We start from the raw sequence: 25,619 nt of genomic DNA on the forward strand, positions 1-25,619 counted from the left end.
CGAGTGCCTTTTACTCAGCTTGTTACAAGACATCCAGCAGAGGACGCTGTTTTCTAACATTTCTTACATTGTTTGCTCTAATTCTTCGCCGCAGTTCTGAAAATTCTGCTGTCTCAAGCCGAAATATGCATTTATATGATATTATATTATGAGTAACCTTTTTTTTTTTTTCAGTTTTGTACTAGTTTTTTCAACTGCTTACAAATAAAATCTTTACTTGTCACACAATTTCTGAAACCTGACACTAAAACAACAGATACACACACCAAATCTGCAAAACCATACAAATTCTTGACCTTTGAATCAGTTTTTAGTTTCATAAAATACTTTTTGCATAACACAACACTCTCTATGTAACACACAAAATCTAACAGGAAATGATATTATGTCAAAGGTGTTTGCAAATGTTGGCTTATGAGATGTGTTGGTGATGTTTTGAATGCAGTGCTTCATTTTGCAATAGATGTGTGTGCATTTTGTGTGTGCAATTCTTAGATATGTGTGTAAAGTTTTGAAAAAAGGAAAAGTTTTGAAAATGTAAGCAACTGAAAAACTGTAATAAAAGAAAGCTTTAGACTCTAAATAGCTTATTGCACTCACAAACCGATTTAAAACTTAAAATAAAAAAAACTTTATTGAAAATAGAAGGGACAACAAATATGTACAAATGAAAATAAATGCTGTTACGCATGTGAGAAACAAAAAAAACATGATCTCATTAACAGCCAAAAATGAACGCCATGTCACTTTTAAATGATTTCGTACGAAAACGAGTAAAAAATAAAAGTCAACAAAACTTACTTGTTGTCCATAACAACATTACATATCAAACAGAACTTCAATATTTGATCTTGCATAGGTATTCGATTGGTTAGAGATAAAAGCAGCTATTACTGTTTTAAATAGCAGGAAGAGCACAATATTTCTAAATGAATCAAATGCAATGAGATTTAAGCATAACTGAACTGAATCTTTGCATCGGCACCATTTTGTTTTGTCTACAAAACTCATCGTTAAAATCACAACTGAATATGAAATTCCATTTTCTCTTAGTGATTTAAATTTCCATTTCTTCGTTTACTGAGGCAGTCAGTTGTTAAAAAAAAAAGAATATTCTGTAATGGTGTGCTAGTTTAAATACCTCAGTTGTTTCTTTTGTCTTTTCGGACTTAAAAACAAGCAGTGCCCCACAAATACAACTTTACAGAAATAGACAATAAAACACACGACACAAGGAAACTGATTGCATAGATGTGACAGAGCAGGTGCAAATTACTCAGGTGGAGAGGATTGTCCAAAGTACATTTCCTCCAAAAAACACATGCACCGCTGTAATCAGCTGACCTTGCACTCACAACTGCACCCAACAACAAAACAACAACAACATTGCAATGCTTTATGGCATTTTACAAGCTATATGAAGTCACTCAATTCATAAAGCAGATGTTTCCAGTGAAAGAACAAGTTCCAGGTAATGGAAGGACCTGTTTTGAACTCTGTAGTCTTATTTTCCAACCATCTTTAGGGCTCAGGTTAATCATAAGCTCTAGATGAAGCCATTGTTACAGCAGTTTCGGGCAACCGGTCACACAGTCATTCGAAGGCTCCATCAGTTAGATGCAAAAGTGTTTAACAAGGAGAGCAGGTGTGGTGGTTTAAAGGAGCTCATTATTACGGACGGCGGTCGTAGATCTTAACCATTCGTTTAATATGGAAAAGCTTGTGGCGAAGTTTGCGACAAAGGTGCTTCTTGTTTTGATAATCTGGCATCTAAGCAGAGAGAATAAGAGAAAGAAATCCTCATTTTATCATAAAAAAAGCAGAGCATATATGAGTCAGATGTTTAGTCTTTTAACCATGGCTCACCCGTTTTAGGTCTTTGAGATGATTATATTCCTCTGCTACAGCCTGTAACATGAGATAAAAAAGAAAGTCATATGGATTTGAACAACAGGGAGGTGAAGTAGTCATCTGAAATGTTTTCAGTCGCTCGCTCACCTGGTACTTGGACGAGCCCTCTTCAAGTGTGTCCAGCTCTCTGCTGAGCTTGTTTATCTGATCGTTGATGTCGTCCATTTCTGCACACAGTTCTTTATAGGTCCTGAGGTCCGAGTCAAACTCTTTCTTGTACTCGTGTCGCTGGGTGTCAGACGTGATCTCTGGATACAGACTGATTGGAAAGGAAACAGATATTAGTTGAATGGTAGCTTGTATAATGAGCTTTAAAGTAGGCAATATAATTAAGGTAAATAGTAATTCGGTAGTGTTTAAATAAACTTTTATCCAAATTGATAGATAAACAGACCCTCTGGACTGGAGCGACCTAGAGGTAAGCATCTTGATCAAAGCAACAGTGGTGATATTTAATGGATTAACTGCTGTGGAGTTTAAACTGACAACTCTTCAGTTGCCACACCGCAGAAAAAAAACTAACAAAAACACCCACCATAAACCAAGTAAAGGTACATTTACCGTTACAAGGTGACAATCTGTTAGGAAAATACAGTCATTTGAAAAGGAAAACGCACAGTTAGGGCATATATTTTCAAATTGCGCTCATTTGAAATTCCACCAATCACAAAATTTCGCTAATGTGAATTATGTAAAATACAACCATTTAAAGAAATTCTGTTGATGTGAAATACCATCATTCACAGAAATCTAGCTAATGTGAAATACTACTATTCGCCAAAAATTAACTAATTCAATGCTTCATTTGCCATTTGTTTTTGCTAATATGAATCACCACTATTTTTACATTTTGCTAATGTGACTCTGCCTTAACTCCTTACGTAAGTCAGCTTTTTACTAAATAAACTTTCAAACCTGTATTTTTCATCTGAGTCAGAAAACAGCAAATAGTGAGAAATCATAACATGATTCATAATGTAGTGAATACAAGTATTTCAGTCAAGTCACTATTATTTATATAGCACTTTTTACAATGTAGACTGTGTCAAAGCAGCTTTACAGTATTAAACAGGAAAATAGTGTGTCGAAATAATGTGCCAGACAAAACCAGCAGTTTAATTCTAGGTTGCAACAAAGTCAACATTATAAGTATTTTAACATTACAAGTAACTAAGTAAATAACATTTTCAAAGATCACGTAATAAATGCTGAAAGAACATATAGTTCATTGTTACTGTTAAGTGTTACATTTATATGTCGTGTCGTCTGTAAGTTTATTGTTTGCAAAAATTTTCTTCTCAGAGTCCAACAATAAGTGAAACCAAACCACATCTGTTTTTATCACAGCCAACCAAACAATACATGTAAACATAAACACCTTTGACCCATTAACCCAAATTTAGTCTATTATGTTAGCATGTGGAGATACGTGCCAGAGATGATTATCTAGACTTCCTTGCTGTAGCCAAGGGAATACGCTACTAACTCTGGACCCGCATGACCCACAAACAATTCTTACCGTGTCCATAGATCCTCGTCAAAATCATTGGCAGTCTCTCCTCCCGTTGTGTACTCGGTTTCGTACTGAGACTCGTCCAGCTCAGGGTTCCTCCTGCGTCTCTTGCCCCTGGAGGCAGACGGTTTGCGGACGGTGTCCGTCTGGTCGGAAGGGCTGGAGCTCACTTCTCCAGACCGGGATGTAGAATGTGATGGCCGGCTGAAAGAGCGCTCAGGGTAACTGTGGGTGGAAAAACTGTTACCACTTTATCCAAAAAGAGAAATGAGCAAACATTCATTCAAACACATTTGAGCAAGCAAATATTCTTCAAGATACTATATGACAGTCTGAAAAAGAACATGTTTATCTGGCATGGAATTAAAATATAAAAAAAAAGGGAATTGCAACTTTTCTAACAGTTCAATTTTTTTTCACAAAAGCAAGTTTAAATATCACAATTGTTTCTTACAATTGTGAGTTTATATTTAGCAATTGTGCATTTACATCTTGCACCTTTAACATTTTCTTGCAATTCTGTCTTTTAGACACCTGAACTGACTTTACATTTCACTGCATTAATGTTTTCTTCATTGTGATGTTTTTCGTCATTTCCAATAAACATGTTAGGTCAAATTACAGAATACTCTTTTTTTTATTTCTTTAATGAAAAAAAAATGCAAAGCCAATCATCTTTTACATAAAGGCATTGCCTATTTGCTTACTCTTAAAAGGGACTTGTCTATATGATGTCAGTAGAAAAATGATATTAATTAATTAATTTATACTGAATCATTGAAGCTTGTAGAGCCACAAAAAAAAAGGCAGACAGAGACAGACAAGAGGGATAGACCAGATTTAAAAACAAATTATAATGAAAGAACATCTGATTAAAAAATTCTAAAAGTTTGATCGCATGCCAAGTCCTTTTTTTTGTAATCTGACCTGACTTCATAAAACTAATGGCCCAGACCGTTAGACAGATTAATGATCCAGACAATAGCACTGATGATGATTTAACATCAGCTAACCAAGTTCGCAAAAAAGCCACGGACCACTTTGAACAAGGAGTAACTGTGCATTGCCATCCAAATGTTAGATAAAAAAAAATAATACTTTTATTTTAAAATGACAATAAAGACTGTTGTTTACTGAACATCAAATCAGCATATTAGAATGATTTCTGAAGCACACTGAAGACTGCATCACAGGAATAAATGAAATTTTTAAATATACCAAAATACAGTTACCGTATTTTAAAATGTAATAATATTTCACAATATTACTGTTTTACTGTATTTTTGATCAAATAAATGCACTGTTGATGAACATAAGAGACCCTAAACTTTTGCCAGGAGTGTATGGAAAACTGGAATGCAATTCCAAATGATTTATTAAGGCTTTAGGCTATAAAGTTAGCTCCAGCATTTCCTTAGCAGGGGCATGCAATATTGCCTGTTCACATGGAGCTAAGCTTTAAAGTCTCCAGCTATCCCAGGGTCGGATCACTCACTCACTCACCCAATAAAATTGTTGGTCTCAGAACTAAAGACACTGCCAGTCTTCAGGGGGATGGAGCCGACACTGGGGGCTGAAACCAGAACAGGAGCCATCTTCTCGGAAAACACCATGGATGCCTCCTGCACGCTCTGTCCATCCTGTACGTGGTTGACCTGAAAAAGGAACAAACTGTTTAGTACAATGTCTGCAAACTTTAATTCATATCTGAATGGAGAGTATGACATGCATAATATCAGGAAGCAACATATCTCAGATAATGAAAATCACAAACAATTAAGCGAGTGAGAAGAACTAAAAGCAGATCACAGATTTTTTTTTATGTGAATCTTAAGTGGTTTTGTTTAAAGAACATTGCATCTTTATTTAGGATAACATATGTTAATATACTGCACAAAAAGCACATTATTAACAACACTCTGTCTTGATCGCAGACTTTTGAAACTGCAGTCTGGGCAGGACATTATAACACTGAAACCATTTTAGATCCATTATTTAGACTTTGTTTTCCTTCTGCTACCGTACGGGAATGACTGTAGGGAATAAGAAGCAAAAGTGCTCCTGCTCTTCCTGTTGAGGTTTGATTTCAATGTGAGCGAGTGTTTCGTGACATTTCTGGCACAACATATGATTTATAAAACTTTATAATACCACAAGAAGAAGAATGGATAAACGGATATAAGGAAATAAATTCCGAGCAGGACACTGCTAAAACAATGAAATCAGGTGTGCGTGTCAGTGGGATTGTTTGTTTTATTCTGGAAGGGCTGTGTGTGTGTGTGTGTGTGTGTGTGTGTGTGTGTGTGTGTGTGTGTGTGTGTGTGTGTGTGTGTTAGGTGGGAGGACTCAGCAGGAAAGAGGGTGGAGGAGCGTTTCCCTGCAGCCGGGGAGAAGGGAAAAGCCACTGTGCAGAAAAGCTCAAATCATCCAAGAATTCCAACAATGCTTTCCCTGCATGAGCTACTGCCACCGCTGATCCGTGATCACGCTACATAAGCAGGGAAAGAATGCTTGAGAACACAGAAAAGAAGGACGTTTCATGTTCATGACCTCCTTTTGCACCAGAAAAAAAGTTAAGGAGAGATAGAAAGGCAAGGAGGGAAAGGTATTCAAAGGGAGTGTGTGGAACGCTGTCAGAACGCATGGATTTACTGAAAGCACCAGGGCAGAGAAAGGCAGACCAGTCTCATTATGGTAGTAATTATGTTGCCAATGGACTTAATCCAAAATCAAAGCGCACCCCACGGAGCCCTCACCACCAGCTACGGGTTCATTAATACGTAGACCTGGATGAAAGATTTACTAGAGGCTGCTCAAGTTTAGCTAAAGACTCTCAACCTTGTGGCAGACATTGCTTCTAAAATTCATAGAATTAAAAATAGAAACAACTGTAACACACATTAAGAGTACAGAGCGATAGAATTATGAATGATTTTGGAAAAATGTGTAGTTTGAGTTCACACGGAGTTCTCTGACTTTTGATATTGAACTGGTGTTTGAGTAAATCTGAGCAGTGAGCACCGTTTGATCCCTCTGAAAAAATAGAGGTCTACATTTGCTCTCATTTAATCTCATTTAATCTTCCTATATCCATCTAGGACAAACAATTAAGATATTAAAGGGATCTCATCTGTTATTTTTCTTTGCTGATAGGAGTCTCACTGTCATTTCACTGTATATAAAAGGATGATAATTAAATTAAAGTTCTTTTGACCTGTTTCTTGAATGACCTTTATTGTTTTAATTGCTTCTCTTTTTCAAATAAGAAAGAGTCACAGTGAGTAATGCAATGTTGTTGAGCAATGCGTGCACACACACACAACATGACTCACTTACATTTAACATTCTCTTAAACAGCACTAATGTACAGTATTATTACTGAAACACATAATCAGCATTAGCTTATAAAAGCCCACATGGCTGATGAACAGTTTGATCAGTTCCAGAAAGTACGGTTTTGTCACATTTTCAGTACATAATGTGCAAATAACTATCTAAATTCAGATTTTCTTTCAAAATATGGCTCAAAAAGTATTGCTAAAATAGATAAAGAACATAAATATATATTTTTTAATAAATTTTAGTTATTCGATTATTTTTAACCATTTTAACATAATATATTTTCACATTTTCTAACTACCTATATAATATGTTGTACAAACAAAATATATAAGAAAAAAATTGCATTTACACAAAAGTACATTTTGTAATAAATTTGATAAATATATTTCCTTTTTCTCTTTGCAATAAAGTATTGGCTGTATGGAACATTTATACAGTATATATAATATAATAATTTAGTGATACTTTTAATATATATATTTTTAGTCTAATTACATTCATATAAACAATATATTTAAAAGAAAACATATTTAACAAAAAAAAACACATTTCAAGACTGTAAACGAGTCAATTTTTGAAATAAATTGCTCTTCAGATACACTTATAATAATCAGTAATATACTAACCAGTGGCCACATCCGTTTCGACCATTGAAATGCTTCTAATAATTATGTTTATACCTAAACACTTAATTTATTCTTTGAACTGTAAAGAAATGCTAATTCAAGCATGCTTTCTAACTGTCTAACTGGTAGTACAAAAGTGTAGCAGTTCATAGTCATCCACCATGGAGTTAAAAGCCACTCGACTGTCTCAGTTCGGTTAATGATCAATCACAGTGAAACTAGGCTGGCTGTTAACAAACAGATCATATCAGCAACACATTCAACCTTGTGACTGAATTATCACCAGTGTCACACAGGCCACTGAAACTATTAAAGGATAAATTACTTCAAAATACACCTTCAAACCGCTCACTGTCTACCAAAACAAAAAAGGTCTAAATTGACTATCACAAACTATTTAGAAGAATTAAACTGCATGCCCCATATACGGTTGCTGGGATGCAGGAGTCTATGGACAGTTAAACGTATGGGCATTTCCACTGCAAAGTACTTAGATGCTATTTGCTTTAGAGACTAGCAATAAGCCTGACCCTGGCCTTTTATTTTCATCTCCTTAGGCAAGGCACTTCATGCCATTTTGATCTGGGTGTGCCACTTAATTAGTGACCATGTGTTTCTTCCTCCATGCAGCACGTCTCAACGTAGGTTTAATAAGGAAACTTACCCAATCCTCCACATCTCTGCCCTCCGTTCCTCCCATAAGTGGTCGATCCCAGTAGATGTTTGGTTTCCCAAAGTGCCAGATTTTACTTCTGGTCCTATAGGAGAAGAAGGCCGCCACAGCCAGTGCGACCACAACCATGAACCCACAAACCATTGCAATTGCCTGCAAACGACAAACCTGTAGTGTTAAGTCCAATATGTACATACAGTTTTTATCACACTGAATTAAAATGTAATACTCTATAATAAACATCTTTATAATCATCTCACTCTCAGGATCAGTTCTATCTTGAATCAGAAGTTCTGGGTTATAAATAACATAATGTGTATGGATTACTAAAGACAATTATTTAGATTATTCCTTGAATTATTTTGTTTCTTAGCTTAGTTTTTACAGTAATGCACTCACAATAGAAGTCTAAATAAAAATAAAATTGTCCTTTTGAGGGACTACTTTTGATTATTCTTGATTATACTCTTATGAATATACTTTCAAAATACATTGAAATACAATGAACACAATGTGCTTTGTGACAACTAAATTAATAACTTAATAACTATATATATATATATATATATATATATATATATATATATATATATATATACTTTATTATTACATATTATTATTTATATTATATATTATTACATTTAAAATAGTTTTTGTTTACATAATATATGTGTATGTGTTGTGTATTTTTATTATGTATATATAAATAATCGCACATATACAGCATATATTTTGTAAATATTTACATGTATTTAAATGTATGTATTTATATTCATATCATATACAGTATAAATATATTTTATATATAAACGTAACATGTATTATGTAAACAAAAACATTTGTAGAATAAAGTGATCATGTTTCTTCATTAAACTTGGATTGAAATAGGTCTTTTTTTTAAGTTTTTGAAATTCTTTTTGAATAAAAAGTTTTTTACATCGACTTTCAATGGAGGTACGAAAATCTCAGGTTTTGTTAAAAATATCATCATTTGTGTTTTGAGTGAGTGGGTGAAAACTTTTCATTTTTGGGTGAACTATTCCTTTAACATCACTAAATCAACCTAAACACATCAGATTACAGCAAAAAAATAAATCTAAGGGTTAGATCAGGCTTCCACTGTAAGTGTAAATGCACTTCCTCTACTGATTTACACACTGGAGGAGTTAAAATAATGGTCTATGGCAATCCTTTGATTGTAGACTATAAAGAAGACATAAATTAAATGTAGTCTCTAAAGACATTTGGAAACATCCTGTAACTTTAAATGGTACCTCTTGAGGGTCCACGTAGCAGTAGTGGTACAAGTACTGGTTATAGATGGGAAAGCCGGCCCCCATTCCTGTCACACTGCTGCCATAGAGATTCTGACACATCATGAGCATGGGGTTGTAGTATGAGCTGGTGGAGCTCTGGGCCATAGGGTTCACTCCTACAATGTACACAATGTTTATAATGCCCTGAATCACAGCCATTATAGAACAGATAACAAGGACCACCAGGTAGAACTTCCTGCTGCGGAACATGTTTGTTTTGGAGAAGGTAGCTGCAAAGAATCCCAAAGCAATGATGAAGTTTATGGCAGCAATGGCGATCATACTGGTCTTTGCTGAGTAAGGGGTCGGGTAAGAATTGTAGTAGCCACCATATCCATATCCACTTCCATAGCTTCCGTATCCATACCCGCTGCCGTAGCCGTATCCACTTCCGTATCCAGGATAGCTGGAATATCCAGATCCGTAACCTAATCCGTACTGCATGTCCCAAACCAAAGTCGAGGCCACACAGGCGAAGATTCCCAGACAGAGGATTATAATGGTTCCCATCATAATCTTCACAATTCCGGGAGGGGAGAACCATTTGTAGAAGTGCTGTGGCACCTCCTCGCCCACATAGTAGGATCCTGGAGGTGGAGGGTAGGGATCGAACTCACTCCGAGGGTCTTGGAAGCTCCCCGGTGGTCCAAAGCCATTGGAAGGTGGGGTGTACATCGGGGGACTGTCGTAGGAATGCTTCTCAAACATCTCTCAAAGATGACAAGTGGTCTGCTAAATGAAGCAAAAGAATTTATAAACATTAATATTTTTTTCACTCAGGTGTTACATGCAGATAGAAAACGTAGCAGGTTCTTTATTTATTGTTTATGACCAATTTGTGAAATAATTTCTTTAGAAGACTGTTTAAAAGACAATAAATAAATCAATAAATAAATAAAATAACACCATAAATGTAGCCCAACTGTACAATAGCTTTACATAAGGAACAATAGTGTTACAATAGCTTTACATAAGGAACAGGTCTAAATTTAAGTAATTATTAATTGAAAAAAAATTATAAAATAAAAAAATAATATCATCATCATTAAAAAAAAAAAAAAAAAAAATATATATATATATATATATATATATATATTTTAATAATAAATTTTATAAAGTATAACATTAAGAAACTGAAATCAAGTTATATTAAGTTTTTTCATTGATGTGAATATTACATATTTAACGTGTCTTTGCCAAAAAAAATTTTTTTTTTTTTCAAAAGTAAATAGTAGTGTATAAAAATAGCTGCTATGAAATATTATACATACACAATCATAAACAGAAACAAACACAAAATAGACACTCCTTGTGTACGCTGGAAAACATAACAAACAGCATACAGGGAGGGAACAAGACAAGTGTGAGTAAATAATGACAGTTTTCATTCACTGGTGAACTGTCCCTTTAAATGTCTAAGATCAGCACATTAGCAGTGACATCAATACACAGGCCAAAATGATGTTACCCAAAACCACAAGCCGTGTAACCACCGTGCTGAAATAACTGTGCTGTTTATGAGTGTGAGGTAACAACACAGAGTAGAGAGGAGACATCGGCACCAGGGTTCAGAGTCTGTCCACACAAAGCCACCGTTTACAGGCCCGACCGTGGGAGTTCAACTCAATCTCAACCATTGTCCAGCACTCACTTTGAAATGCATAGATTCAAATTCTGGCCAAACATGCCGTTTGTTTAATTTCAGATCATATGCTCTAGGGGTGAGGTCACAAACAGGACAAAACCAGACAGAATAGGCATCAAGAAGTACTCAACAAAAACTATGCCATACATTACTGTATGTCTAACACTATAGGCGGTAATACGTTGAATGGTAGATGTACTTTTATGTTGCCATGAATACACATTTCTAATAACACACAGCACAATCATTGACTGATTTGTTTTAGTTTTTTATAAAAAAATTATAATAATAATAAAATAGGTTTAAATGTAATAAAAAAAGAGTTATGGTTAATCCTTTCATTATTAGATGTAATATGAAAGTCCTTTTTACTGAATTTTTGAAGTTGATTTTGAAGTTTGAAGTCTAAAATTGTTTTTTACGGTCTTCACAAGAATATATTTAAAATAATTTAAAACATAATATAAAAGATATTTAAAATGTAAAAAATCATTATGATTTTTTCTTTGTACTTTTAATGTCATGATTTTAATGTTTTCTAATAATATAAAATTTAAATATAATATCAAATATTTAGTTTTACATATTTTTTTATAAAACTGATTCACATTTATAATGTTTAATGTTTTCTTTTTCATTTTAAATGTCATGATTGTTAATATATCTTTAATAAAATACAATATTTAAAAGAATTTTAAATATAATAGAATAAAAAAAATCTCAGTGTCTACTGTAGCGTGCGACACCACAACAACAGAAGACTGCATACTACACTTTCAGTCCCTGGCAAAGGCCTAGATAAAGCCATTTGTCTAGTTACTATGTGTTCACCTACTATCCGGCCTCCCCCAACTTCTCTCCTTTGTTATAGCAAAAAGTCAAGGCTGCACTCGGTCTGTGCATGGTCACCATGGTAATACAGGCCTGAGGTCAAAAAAAAAGAAAAAAAAAGGGAGGTTTGGATAGAAAAACACAAGAGCTTCACTGTCTGGCCGCTCTGGAGGGGGGGGTGCTGCCTACGTAGGGCAGATACAGTTGTAGTGATCAGGTGTCCTCAAGAGAATCCTTTCTTATTTATCAACACACAACAGTTTTGATTTCATTTATGATTAATTAACTAATCTTTTGAATGACCAACAACAGGTGAAGAGGTTAAAACAGATGATATATAGAAGATTCACTCAGTTTTTAGGCTAAAACCCTTTTATTGATTGGTTTTACAAAATAGCAGTACCATCATGGCATCTAAATACAATTGTACTTTATGTACAGGTATGTATGGTATGTGCTGAGTATTTCAAAGCAAAGTACCATAGTACATGATCAAACACTTTTGGCATGATACCTTGGTATAAGTAAAACATTATTTCCTTTGTATTTGTCTAAAAACAGTACAACAGTATTTTCGAAAACAGATAATGAAATATGAAGTATAGTTAAATCAAACGTGGGTTAACTTTAAGGAAAGATTACAAAACCTGTTATTGTTTACTTTGCATTTCATCATAAAACTGTTGCATGTTTCTGTAAAGCACTCTTTTGTGTGTGTTTTAAGCGAGACAACAATGATTTTTAATAAAAGGCCTAAAAGTGTGTCTACAAAGTACTATCATAAATGCTAAATATTTATAAATAATTATATTTTAAAATATAAATATAGTATTTTTGTCAAAAATACAAACCTACAATTCTTATCTAATATAAACACACTAAACTTTATTTACCTTTCTGAATCTGTCTTCACCTGAAGAAATGAAGATTTCTTCTATTCTAATATTATTATTTTCCCAGATGGTTCTTCTTCGTCTTCAAATGTAATTCTCAGATTTAGGTTAAAAAAAGATAAAAAATGAAGCCGGTGCGAGTAAAAGTGTTGGTTGAGACAGTGGTCTCTGTTCTCTAAAGCTCTCTGGTCCACCTGCGCCTGCATGCAGTGAAGCACATCTGTATCGTCTGAGTGTTAGGATCCACCAGAACTACTGACCCCCTCCAAAAGATGTGGGTGGAAATACGTGAACGGCTGAAAATAAACTTCCTTGAGAACAAGAAGCTTACTCGATCTAATCTAGAGACGTGACTCGAGCGCAGTTAGTCAAACCAGGTTTAATCCCATTGGACAAAAGCCACAGAGGGCGGGTTATTCCGATCACGAAGTATTTTAGTTTGTGTCCATCTTATCATAATAAATTATTAAATTCACTTTATATATATTTGTATATCAAAATTATATTAGTTTGATTTCTATCATCACAACATCACAATTAAGTGAACAAAGGACGTATTTTAGTTCATTTCTCTATCTTGGATCCAGCAGGTGTTTATCACAAAGCCTACGTCAAAACGGTAATTTGGGGAAGAAAAAACAAACAAACAAACAAAGAGACAGACATTTAATTTATTAAGAAATATTCCAGGTATTATTTGTTCGTGATTCCTTGTTGACATCACCCTACAAGAAGTGACATCATCTGTGTTGGGAAAACAAGTGCACATCTCTAAGAACAATAAGAACAACAAGTTTCTTAAAGCTTATGATGATATTTTTCTTAGGCTACTGACTGAGGTGTTATATTTTCTTTTTTTCCCTTTGCCTTTATGTTATTATATTTCAATGCAGTGCTGTTTCTTGATGTATTTTCTTTTTTGCATATAAACAAAAACAAAACATCAATCAAGGAATAAGTTATGGGATGTATTTAACACTAAAACTAGAACATTATTTATCTGTTGATAAAATTATAAAAATTGGTATAATATTACCAATAGATCAAAAGTTGTAGTAGCCTAATATAAATATGACATCAAACTGACTTTCAGTAATATAACTCGCATGCATCATATCCTTAGCTCTTTATTTCTACACTATTCGACTAATTTAATCTAATTCATTATAATTCGACTAATTTATTTCAGTGTGTAAATAATCATGTTCTTTGTTTTTTAAGTGTAGTCAGAATGCGTTTGGTGTTTAGAAGTATGCAGGTTTCAAAATACTTAATGGCAATTTATTTAGGCTATTACATTTTTAAAGCGTACATTTGCATACGGCTGTTAAATAGCGCCGTCTTGCGTACAATCAAAGAATGGCATGGGAATAAAACAAGGTGAGAACTAAACATGGCGCGAGTTTTCTTATTCAATTTATTAAAATATTCACCATGGCCATCCGTGGACAAAAGTAAATGGCCATGCTTTAAGCCCTAATTTTTATAGTTTTATAGTTTAACTTTTTTTTTTTATAGTTATTTGAATGTCAGAATGACAGCAGGGGCAAGTTGCACAGGCACTGTGTTAAGACAGTCATAAGAATTACAGTAGTTTGACCAACTAGCATTTAATTTAGGGAAATCAGTTTTACTTTTTGGATTAAATTTGACTTTAAAAAGTTATGAAAAATACAGATGACGAACTTGCAATTGAAATAGGTGCTTTAGTTTATGCATCAGGCTATAGTTCTAACCTCACTTTACAATAATAAAAAATTAGGCAAAAAAATGTATGTATATATATATATATATATATATATATATATATATATATATATATATTTTTAAATCACACAACTGATTCTTTGTTCTTACTCTTAATTATTTTTTTTTATAAGATGGGGATTCTGAAAATAGTATCTTTTGATGATGCGTAACAGCAACATGACCAATCGTGGTGTTTTACCTCTATAAGGACAAAAAGCACTCAATTTTTTAAGTAAAAAATAAAGTAATAAATAATTTATCAATCCATTTATTCACATCACTTCTGTGCCCTTGGCGGTACTAAGAGTGTCCCCTCTTAGACAAGGGGGAAAACAAACCGGCATGAAAAATGTGCCAGGTTTATTTGTTTTGGTTCTTAAATATTAATAAATACTCACTGAGCAAAGCTACTGGACCTGGGAGGAGTGTTGAGTAGAGACGAGCAAGGGGGCAAAGCAGAAAGTGCTCCCCCCCCCCCCCCTTTCTTTCTTTAAATATTAATGCAATGAAAGTACAGAGCACTTTTGGAGGAAAACAACTTTGTGACAGAAAAATTTCAGTGTAAAACAGCTTTGTGGCAGAGAAAGTGTGAACAGATAGAGGAAGTTGAGATAAGATGAACCAGCAAACTAAAGTGTAATGTGTGTAAAAAAAAAAAAAAAAAAGTGCTTCGTCAGTTGACTGGACCTCAGGTGTGGAAAGGGATGAATACCTTTTTAAATGTAATATCACCACATGCAACCATTCACTGCATATAAAATGAAAAAAAAAATGCTGTCACAAGGTTTATTTTGTGTTTAGCAGCCTGAAACAAAGAATAATCTTACCTTGCCTTCCCTATATTTTTGAGAGAGAAAAATTAGGTCAGTTGAATGAGGGTAAAAGAGGCAGGGAGAAAAATAGAGTTATTTTTGAAACTTTCAACTTTTGGATGCATTAATTTAATCACATCAAAAGGCAGCAATTTCTGAATTTCTGAAAAGTAATTATTTTTTATTTTCTTTCATTTTTATAAATATTTATCTTTCATTTCTTTACTGTAAGATTACACCACTTTAGGTGTCCATAGTTATTTTACATTCATTTGAGAAACTGATCTTTATTCTAAATAGCTATTAATCTGCATGTAACTTTTTTTGTAAATGTATCATGTTTATGCATGCTGTGCATGTCACTAAAGTGCTTTGTAGCACTAAAGTCAATTACTAAAACAAGACATAATACAAGAAAGAATATCAATGAGGGTGAGATGAGACAAGTTTATCCAGATCACAGCACCCACTCCTTTGAAATTACTGAATATATCAACTTTCAAAACTGCATACATAAGAGAAAATGTACAGTTAGAGGGCCATTACCGCAATGTTATTCACTGTATTTTGCGTGACGTAACATATGCCTACATTAACTGTCAGAATATCCAAAATGTAGATTAGTTTCTCCTTCAACAGAACAGATTTGGAGAAATTTTGCATTAGATCACTGGCTCAGCAGTGGCTCCTCTGCAGTGCAGTGAAAAGATGGTTGAGTGAACATTGAGAGAAATAAATGCACTTGTGTTACAGGCTTTAAAGGGCCTTGTACAGAGTGGCCTAAAAATACTGTCCATTTTCTTCAACACAAATGTTCAATACATGGTTAACTGGGAGTAATCCAGGGACTGCTATTCTTAGGTTGTGCACCACATTCTGCGTCATTACTACTGCTGTTGTCTAAAAATGGACCAAGTTAAAGGTTAGTGGATTTGAACCAGTGAAGAATCCATTTAAGAAGTAGATAACATGTCCAACGCATACACGACTGATAAAAATACAATGTGACCAGGTAGTTGATTTGTTCATTTATTTCTTTATGTTGGAGCCCAGCATTATGTAGATCAGCTACGGCTTGGTCAACAAGGCCAAAGACACACAGTAAAGGCAGTTTGCTGTTTTTCAAACCCGTAATGACAATCACATCTTGATGCTTTCATTCTAAACCTAGAACTGGGAACCAAACTGGTTAATACAATAGTGGTAATGATATCCAAGTGTGGGCTTCACATTTTGTTTAGGTGAACTTTTGGAAGTCTTTGATCAAGGAATGCATGTTCTCATATATGCTGCCACTCTGCGGAAACATTTTGTATATCCTCTACAAGCTATAAAAAATGTAGGTAAATAATAAAAAATGAATCTCTGTAAAAAATGAGAAGAGAAAATAAAAAAGAAAGGGAAAATTAAGAGAAAATCATCCTATAGGTCAGCTCCATCGTCATTTGCATTGAAAGGCGTGAGGAGGATACAGTATTCCCATCCCATCACATCCCCAGACTGTCTTACAGATTGCCCGAGCTTTAAAGACCTTTGGAAGCTCTGCTGGAATCATGTTTAATGTTATTCAGCTCCTGTAAAGCACTAAACAGCCTTTCACACCTGCTAGTGGAAAACGTGTGCTGAATATTGTTTATTCCTAAAGATCGAATGCATATTATTTTATTAGACCTTGAATGTGGCCAGTGTAATATAAAGAAAATATGCAATGTGGAAACATTTATCAGCTGAATTCGACTAGCTAAAATTTTTAGTCTGAAAAATATCCATTTGATAATACATTTAATCTTTTTTGCCGTTTTTTTTTTTCTTTTCTTAATATCTGGCTAATTGTTTATATACCAGTCTTCCAAAGGCCCTTCTCCAGCTTCTGTGAGCTGGACAATTTAACAACAATTCTATGAGCCTTTATTTAATGGATTAGAATACCAGCGTAGTACTTACTTCATACTGTGCAGTATATACTGTTTACAGTACTACTTCTTCCATTGCATTTGCAAATGTGTAGCTGTCGCCACGTGATCTTATAACACTGAATGTTTAATCCCTTAATATTTAGCATTTTTTAGCAAGATTTACCTCTAAATTATTCATTTATATCTATATAATTAATACAATTATTAGAAAGAATATTTCATATTATTCTCAAATAAAGTGTTTAATGGCATTTTAACCCAATGATGATTTGGAGATTATATCCCCTCCAAAAAGCTCTGTATGTTCATATTTTTGGCATTTCCCATTCATTTACTTTGGCAAAGATCCTAAATGTGAATTTTCATTTAATTATGTTTTTTTTTTTCATATTGTAAGTGCCACAAAAGTCACCAAGTTTTATACCATTCTGAAATTCAAACATTTCAAAACATAATATGTTTCTGGTCTGAAATGACCGAGGACCACATGAGGGTTAATTACATTTTGGGGAAAAAATTGTTTTGTTGTAATGTCAAAATGTTTTATGCTATGAAATACTGCTTAAAATAATGCTGAAAAAGAAAAGTCGAACATATTGCATTGTGGGATATGGTATTCAATGCAATGTTCTCTAACAAATGTCCTAGGGCATTTTAATAGATACAGAAAACTTGCATACTGTACACTGTATACAAATATATACTGCAGTAAGAAGTAGTAGCATTATGGTAAGGTATTCAGAAAAAAGCTCATATCTGTAATAACTGCCTGTCTGGTGACTTCCTCTCCCTCGCATTTTTCCTTCCTTCTCAGTCCTCTTTGTTTCCCTTGGTTTAGCTCCATTGAATTCTGTTTCCAAACAATATCTCTCTGTATAAAGCCATTCCACCCCCCTGCAGTCTGAATCCAGTTCATACTATACAAGGGCTTTACAAAAAAGCTAACTTTAAACAGCCATACAATGGCTAAACATAAACCATATCTCTACCATGATGTGTTAATTCATTACATTTTATTCCAGTGTGTTGGAGTTGTCATTCTTGTTAACGTTTTAGTACTAAAAGTATATTTAGCAGTGTTAGTTGATGACGGAGGTGTGTTGGAGTGTGTGTGTAGTAGGTTTAGAGTATGGTTTGGAGTGTGTGAGAGCGTGCTAGCCGCTATCAGAGGACGTGTGTGGTGCAGTAGAGGGTGCTCTCCGTCGGTGCACAGATGACGCCCAGGAGCGTTCGGAGGTCTGTGAGGAGGGTCGCGTGAACCCACGCTGGGTCAGCCCGTCCAGCAGGTGGTGCTGTTGCTGCTGTATGGCTTTTGAGAGCAGGCCAGGCAGAGCCTGCAGACTGCTGTTTATGGAGTCCAGTTTTGCCTCTAGGTGACCGATCCGCTTTTCTAGGTCGTCACTGCGCTCCTGAAGTTCTGCAACAAGGTCGTACATCACATTCTGTGTCTGAAGAAGTGAAAAGCACAATTAGTACACACAAAAAACTCCACAAATCCTGTGTTGTCCACTTGCATGGAGAGTAAGCATATTTTGACTACAAAAAAAAAAAAAAAAAAAAGATTTTAACAAAATATTTAAAATCATATAACATTTAAAATACAATATTACAAATTAAAAGACACAAAATATGTATTTACACAAGTATATTGTCAAATAACCAAATAAAATAAAATTCCCATTGTTTATATTGGTCCGGACACACTTGCATTCTGTATACTATTTCACAGACTATTTTAGAAATGAGCATGGTGCAATTTACCTGAATTTATGAAGTATTCAATAAGTATATACAAGCAAACAAAAGTTTGGGGTCAGCAAGATTTCTCACCATGACTACTTTGACTATTTACTTGATCAAAAATACAGTTCAAAACAGAAATATTGTGAAATATTAATACAATTTAAAATAACTGTTTTATACCTGCATGTTTTAAAATGCAATATGTGACCCTGGACCATAAAACTAGTGTCATTTTTTTTTCGAAATTGAGATTTATACATCATCTAAAAGCTGATTAAATAAGGATTATTAGGATAGGACAATATTTGGTCGAGATACAACTATTTGAAAATCTGGAATTTGAGGGTGCAAAAAAAAAAAAAATTACTAATCAAAAATTAAGTTTTAATATATTTACTGTAGGAAATTTACAATATATCTTCCTGCATGTACTGTACTTCAAATGTACTAAGGTTTACAAGCAATAAGGAACACTGTCCACACCTTTGCTAAGTCCACCAGTGTATTTGCTTGATCATTCAGCTTTCTTTGCTCCATCTTCACACTTCGCAATCTGGGGAAAAAAATAAGCCAGGGAGCAGGTGGACAGGCAAAGAGAAAGAGATGGGCCACAAGGAAAGAAGACACAAAGATATACAAAGGAGGCAGGAGTTTACAGAGTAAGGAGTGCAAAAGCAAGTGCAAGAGGTTGTGATGGAGTGTCAACGGAAAGAGCAGGGGAGAAGAGGAAGAAACAGAGTTTGGTAATTAGGCTAAAATCTAGGAGGTAAATAGTGTTCTTCCATTAAATGATGTGCCCACATGCAAACATTTACATTCCAGTTCGGTTCAGTCAGACATGCAAACTTATTCAGCCACAGGAAGTAAAATAAAAAAGAAGGGGTCGAAAAGAACAACAATTGAGACATTGTCCTAAAACTCTGTAAGCATACCGTACCCCCAAAGTCAAGAAACTGTGCTGCAGAATTTTTTGGATGGTGATCTGATGCATTTAGAAACTCTCAACAAAATGTAATGGACAGGAATGAAATGCAGTTAGATATTATATTGTAAAAAAACATACTGTAAAAAAAAAAATAACAATAAAAAAAAGATTTTTAAAAACGCGTTAGTTTGAGATTTTTGTTGGTTTATTTTCATTTTGTAGAATTTTTTTAATTTATATTTACATGTATATACATTATAACCCAAATTAATTCAATTCATTTTATATATATATATATATATATATATATATATATATATATATATATATATGCATGAAGAAGATCAGATGCAAAAGCCTCTAAGTGTCATGTGAAATTTCCTCCAAAATTAGGATTTTTATCAAGCTCCTATGCTTAGGTTGAGTCATTTTACTTTCATTGCAATGTGCAGGTCCTTTAAATTTCAGATGGTACTTAGAGGCTTAAATTTATATTTAATATTAAAGGCTTGATTCAGAACATTTTTTTTATGTAAACTCTCATGCTTGTGGTCAGGGGCTGATTGCATAAAAGGTTGAGACTGGTCTTAAAATTTACATTAATTTTGTTCTTTAAGACCAAAATTGTAAAAATTCAGTTACATTAAAATGTAGATTAGTCTAAGCTGTATCCAAAATATAAGACTGATTACCCCTTGGTTAACTGCTAGTTGGTTAAACTAGTCTTTAAGACACTTAACATAGAGGCAAATTTTATGCAACTGGCCCCAGAATTCATGTTTGAATTTATATTGTCAAACAAAACCTGAAAGTCAAACAAGCTTGTTAATCACAGACAAATTTAATTGTAAATCATAAACCATTAACTATAATTTGCTATTTTAAAAACCCATTGTGTTTTTTTTTTTTTTTTTGCAGCTGGCAGACAGGCCTACAAATTGTCATAAAAAGCTTTATTGTAGCAAGATCGCTGTAAAATGTGTGGAAGCACACCCTAAACACTTTGTCAACAGTGTGATGGCATACACTGAAACTCAATAGGATGTAGCAGAAAACTTTCATGATATTGTGTCAGACTGGAGCCGGTGTTACGTGGAAACAGATGAACTGATAAAGACACAGAATGGGTGGACACATGGTTTGTGCTCCATGGTAATGACAGATGTGCTAGCAGTGATGCATTAGCATTACCCTAATGTCAGAGCCTAATGAATACAGAAAGCAAACACCAGAATCTCTCTAGATACACATAACTGGGCTTTCCATTATAGGAAGGCTCAAACAAAACCCGGAAAGGAAAGGGGAGATGTCGATGAGAGTTTTGTAACAGTAGAACAAGGAATTTTGGCAGATCTTACAACAATTTCTTGAGAAAAATGCTTGTTAATGATACTCACATGCAGAATATAAACATAGCATTATGACTTATTCAAACATACGGTCTTCTCCAAAGTTATCCAAGCAACCTAAACCAACCCCAACCAGCCATTTGACCCAAACTCTCCCCCTCCCATCGAAAAACAAAAAACAAGTGTGAAAAAACTCAAGTGTGCAAGCTTTATGGAAAATAAAAGGTGGACACTTTGTACTCTTTCACATGTGCTTGAACTGTTTCAAAGATGAACTCTCAATTTTGGGAGGGCCAAAATTGGTCTGTTTGTTTCTGTACCCAGACCTCCATAGTTCCCTGCACTCCAGATGCAACGGTTACCTTCTCCAGAACACAGGCCGATTTGTTGAGTTTATGAAGCATTTCATGTGCAGATATTTATAGAATTTATGATTGTTTGCATTAGGCAAGGGAATGTCTACGTGGTCTCGTAAAAGTGTAGGCCAGATACATTATAAATGAATTGTTGTGCTCAGCAGTTGCGCTTTCACTTTGACCGCATGCCAAACAGAGGCAGGACTGGCGATTCACATCAGAGAACCTATAACATGGCCAGAAAATGTTACAGCACTTAAAGGATTAGTTTAATTCTCTTCAACAGTTAATAAGCCTGATGTTGTTCCAAAACTACATGAGACTGACTTTCTTCTGTGGAACACAAAATGAAACACCTGTATAATGCACTGGTCACGCTTTTTCATGTGGACACGAAGCTACTAATGTATTTATTCCAGTTATTTAAATTTTAGAAATGTATAAATTTTTATAAATTTTATATTAATTTTGAACTGAGTTACAAAAAACATTTTTATTTATGATTGTATATTTAAAAAACAAATAATATTAATAATTTAATAAAAAAATATTAATAATTAAAAAAAAAAATCAGATTTTAACTTGAATTGAGATATAGTCCTGAGTTTTTTGTTGTTAATTTTGATTATGAAGGTAAATGCAGAAAATATTATGCAGTATTATTATTAAATAATAATTACCTTTTTAAATAAATGTAAATAAATACTTGAACTGAGGTACATAAATTATTTCTTTGAGGATTTTTGTCCAGTTAATTTTGTTTGTCAATATAAAATGTAGCTAGTTTTTAATTTAACGATTTATATTCACTTTAACTTATTAAATGGTCAACCAGTTCATTCAACTCAATTCAGTCTGATTAAAATGAACAATTCACTAATTAAACATCAGTATTTTTCTCATAAACGTTCACGTTCTTGACAAAAAAAAAAAAAAAAAAACTGTTGAATTAAAGATGTCATATGGATTTGGAACAACACAATGTTGAGTAAATGACAAAATTGATTTATTTTATTTTCGTTGGTGATTTGTCCCTTTTTAAAGCGAACCTACCAAGGGAAAGGAAATGAGTACTAAATGCTGAAGTTTGTGTCTAAACTTCCCATGCAGTCTAATAACATTCACTTTCGGTATTTCTCTGAAAGTATCTCCATAAGAATGATTTGCAATAGATTTGTGTTTGCAAGAAAACACTGCAGACCAGCAGATTGTACACAGTGGTACGACTAAAAGACTCTAAAAGACTAAAAGTGCAGTGCGAGGTTCTGTGGAAATCTGGTACAGGCTAGATGCATGAATTTCTGATATTGTGGCATCTGATAAATTTGAAGCTGAGATGATGTGAAGAACTTTTCCCTCGAAGTACCTTATCAGGTTAGTAAACCATTTAAATGCAATTCATCCAAACGCCATTAATGGATATCAAAGCTAAATAAAAATGGGGCCCAGCTTCAAATGTTTTCAATGTTCATCATGTTGGTTGATATTGCTGAATAAGACTTCTGAAAATGAAAAAGGGTTCCAATGGTAAGGAAAAAGAGAAGACATGACTTACTTCTGAGCTCTGCAGTGATTTAAGGCAAAACAAATGGAACACAGAATACATTTTTTTAAAAACCTCAAGTTGCACACCACACCAAAAGACTTTCAAACTTTTATGACTGACTTAAAAGAAACTAATTCGATTTGCATCGCCAGACCATTTAGCAACATTTTTGTCATGTCATTTTTTCATAATACTGAACAGCATATATAAAAAACAACTTCTCTATCATGCATCCGGGTTACTGTCTACACTAGGGATGTCACAATACCAAAGTAATTTCATTGTGCTTCATAAAAGTTTCAAAGCATTAACTAATATGCTATGAAACACACTCTTTTATTTTTGAAGTGAAATATTCATATAAATATAAACAAATTAAATGAAAGCAATGGCATTTAGCCTTTGAGTATATCTCAATTAAGTAAACAAATAGACAGTGAGCAATAAAGAACAAAGAAATAATTAATTAACAGCAGTGAATGGGTTCTCTCTTCTTCTTTGCCAGTATTATGCACTATTAAGCACTGGACTGATACTGTGAGAAAAATCTAGATTATTATTTTTTTTACTTAAGTATACATCTCACCAAGTCATTCTTAACCAAAAAGCGCATTCAGTCATGTATGCACAACAATTTTTCTGATATACTATTTGTGTCCCAAACTTCTTTTGCTTTCGGCATCATCAGCATCAAGATTTCATTCCATGATCTGACAGTTAAAACAAGATCCTAACATTATTTAGAAAGGAAATATGAGGATGAGTCTATTCAGTCTAAAAGGTTCAATTCCGTTTCAAAACTCCATATAAAAAACTTTATGTGAGTAGATTCCCTAAATTGGAAAGCGAGACCTTGAACTAAATCCAGTTTTAAGCACCATAAAATGTAGATTTATATCTCATCTCATATAAAACACAAATGCAGACAGCACACACTGCAAAAGGGAGATGACAAAGATTAAATGTTGCAAAATTACGTACTGGTGAATGGCCTGCAGAAACTTGCGCTGATGTTTCCGGACCTTGGCATGGTCAATCTTTTTCACAAGCTTTGTGTGTTTGTAGATTAGCCATGTTTCCCTGAGTACATTAGCAGCCGTGTTTTTCACCTGTGAACAAACGAAGTCCAGATAAGAAACTTACATTAAATATTAATCTTGAAGGGACAGTTTGCCCAAAAATGAAAATTCTGTCATTAATTACTCACCCTCACGTGAATCAAGATATTTTTTGATGAAACTCGAGAGCTTTCTGACCCTCCATAGACAACAATGCAACTGACATGAAGAAAATGTTGAATGAAGTCAATATTTTGGTTTTCTTAGTTGAACCACTGACATCACATGAACCATTTTAATGATGTCCTTACTACCGTTATGGGTCTTGAAAGTGTCAATTGTGTTGCTGTCTATGCAGGGTCAGAAAGTTTTCAGATTTCATCAAAAATTTCTTCATTTGTGTTCTAAAGAAGGATAAACAAAGGTCTTACGGGTTTGGAACAACATGGAGGTGAGTAATTAATGACAGAATTTTAATTTTTGGGTGAAATATCCCTTTAAAACATCACTACAGCTAGTGCAGACAGAAAGACGTACAGTATGTTTGGTAACTCATTACACCATAAAAAAAATTCAAAGTGAATGCTCTTGAAATACAGCATTAAGTGCTACTACTGTAGTTGTAGACTCTGGAAGGTTCTGGTGAATTAGCGATATGGGTGAGATGTGCTTGCCAGGTTTTGTCTAGAAAATGATCTCATCAAGGGAATGTTGGCTAGTTTCCACAGCTTATGCAGCCTCAACATTTGACTCAAAGTGCAGCGAGTTTGACTGCTCTTTTTAACACTTATTTCATACTTACTTCGTTTTCACTTAGCTACAATTCTGTATATTAAAACATGCTCACTCTTTTGCAGAGTTGAGTGTCCATCATAAAGTTATGGACATGCTTTTCAGCCTTGGTGAGCTCTAGCTTCCTGGCTACGACAGCCACCACTAGGGCAGTGCAACCAGCCCCCTGAGAATACACACAAACACAAATCATAGCAAAATCACTTTTTAAATGCAGTTCCTCTATAAAATGGCTTCACAGTTATGGCTGAGTGGGCATTAATTACTGTAAAAAAAATATGCGGATAAACTCACAAGGGTGTAAATATCTCAAAAATTAAATTTTTATATACAGTTCCTCTACAAAATGACTTTATGGCCTGATGATGTTATGGCAGAGTGGACACTAATAACTGTAAAAATATATGCAGATAAACTTAAATGTAAGACTTGTGTATCATTTGTACATTATTAGTAGGGTTAAAGATAGACGCACCATGATTCCAGTAAGGAGACACACTCCTTTCCCACAGTATGTGTGAGGCACCATGTCTCCATAACCAATAGACAGGAAGGTAATGGAGATCAGCCACATGGCTCCCAAGAAGTTACTGGTGACTTCTATTTTATCATGGTATCTGATG

At 34.1% G+C, this 25,619-nt stretch overlaps 2 protein-coding genes across 3 annotated transcripts in view; both read right to left on the reverse strand.

Annotated features, from left to right (window-relative positions):
• Positions 1-302: 302 nt before the first annotated feature.
• Positions 303-13,195, reverse strand: si:ch73-61d6.3 (occludin). The gene is made up of 8 exons (XM_052563095.1): positions 12,751-13,195; positions 9,340-10,113; positions 8,057-8,218; positions 4,928-5,079; positions 3,431-3,649; positions 1,999-2,170; positions 1,867-1,908; positions 303-1,770 (listed from the first exon to the last, which is right to left on the reverse strand). Exons 2-8 carry the CDS (start codon positions 10,087-10,089, stop codon positions 1,672-1,674), a joined length of 1,596 nt encoding a protein of 531 aa, XP_052419055.1. The 5' UTR covers positions 10,090-10,113; positions 12,751-13,195; the 3' UTR covers positions 303-1,671.
• Positions 13,196-16,327: 3,132 nt separating this feature from the next.
• Positions 16,328-25,619, reverse strand: part of kcnn1b (potassium intermediate/small conductance calcium-activated channel, subfamily N, member 1b) — a 28,820-nt gene continuing 19,528 nt past the window's right edge. For both annotated transcript variants that reach the window (XM_052562588.1, XM_052562589.1), the window contains exons 5-9: positions 25,472-25,613; positions 25,052-25,162; positions 24,128-24,255; positions 19,454-19,523; positions 16,328-18,675 (exon numbers count right to left, since the gene is read on the reverse strand). In XM_052562588.1, coding sequence (XP_052418548.1) covers positions 18,382-18,675; positions 19,454-19,523; positions 24,128-24,255; positions 25,052-25,162; positions 25,472-25,613 — 745 coding nt within the window. In that variant the 3' untranslated portion in view covers positions 16,328-18,381. The remainder of the gene's footprint in view (positions 18,676-19,453; positions 19,524-24,127; positions 24,256-25,051; positions 25,163-25,471; positions 25,614-25,619) is intronic.

Source organism: Carassius gibelio, chromosome B8 (assembly GCF_023724105.1).
Source record: "Carassius gibelio isolate Cgi1373 ecotype wild population from Czech Republic chromosome B8, carGib1.2-hapl.c, whole genome shotgun sequence".
NCBI lineage: Eukaryota > Metazoa > Chordata > Actinopteri > Cypriniformes > Cyprinidae > Carassius > Carassius gibelio.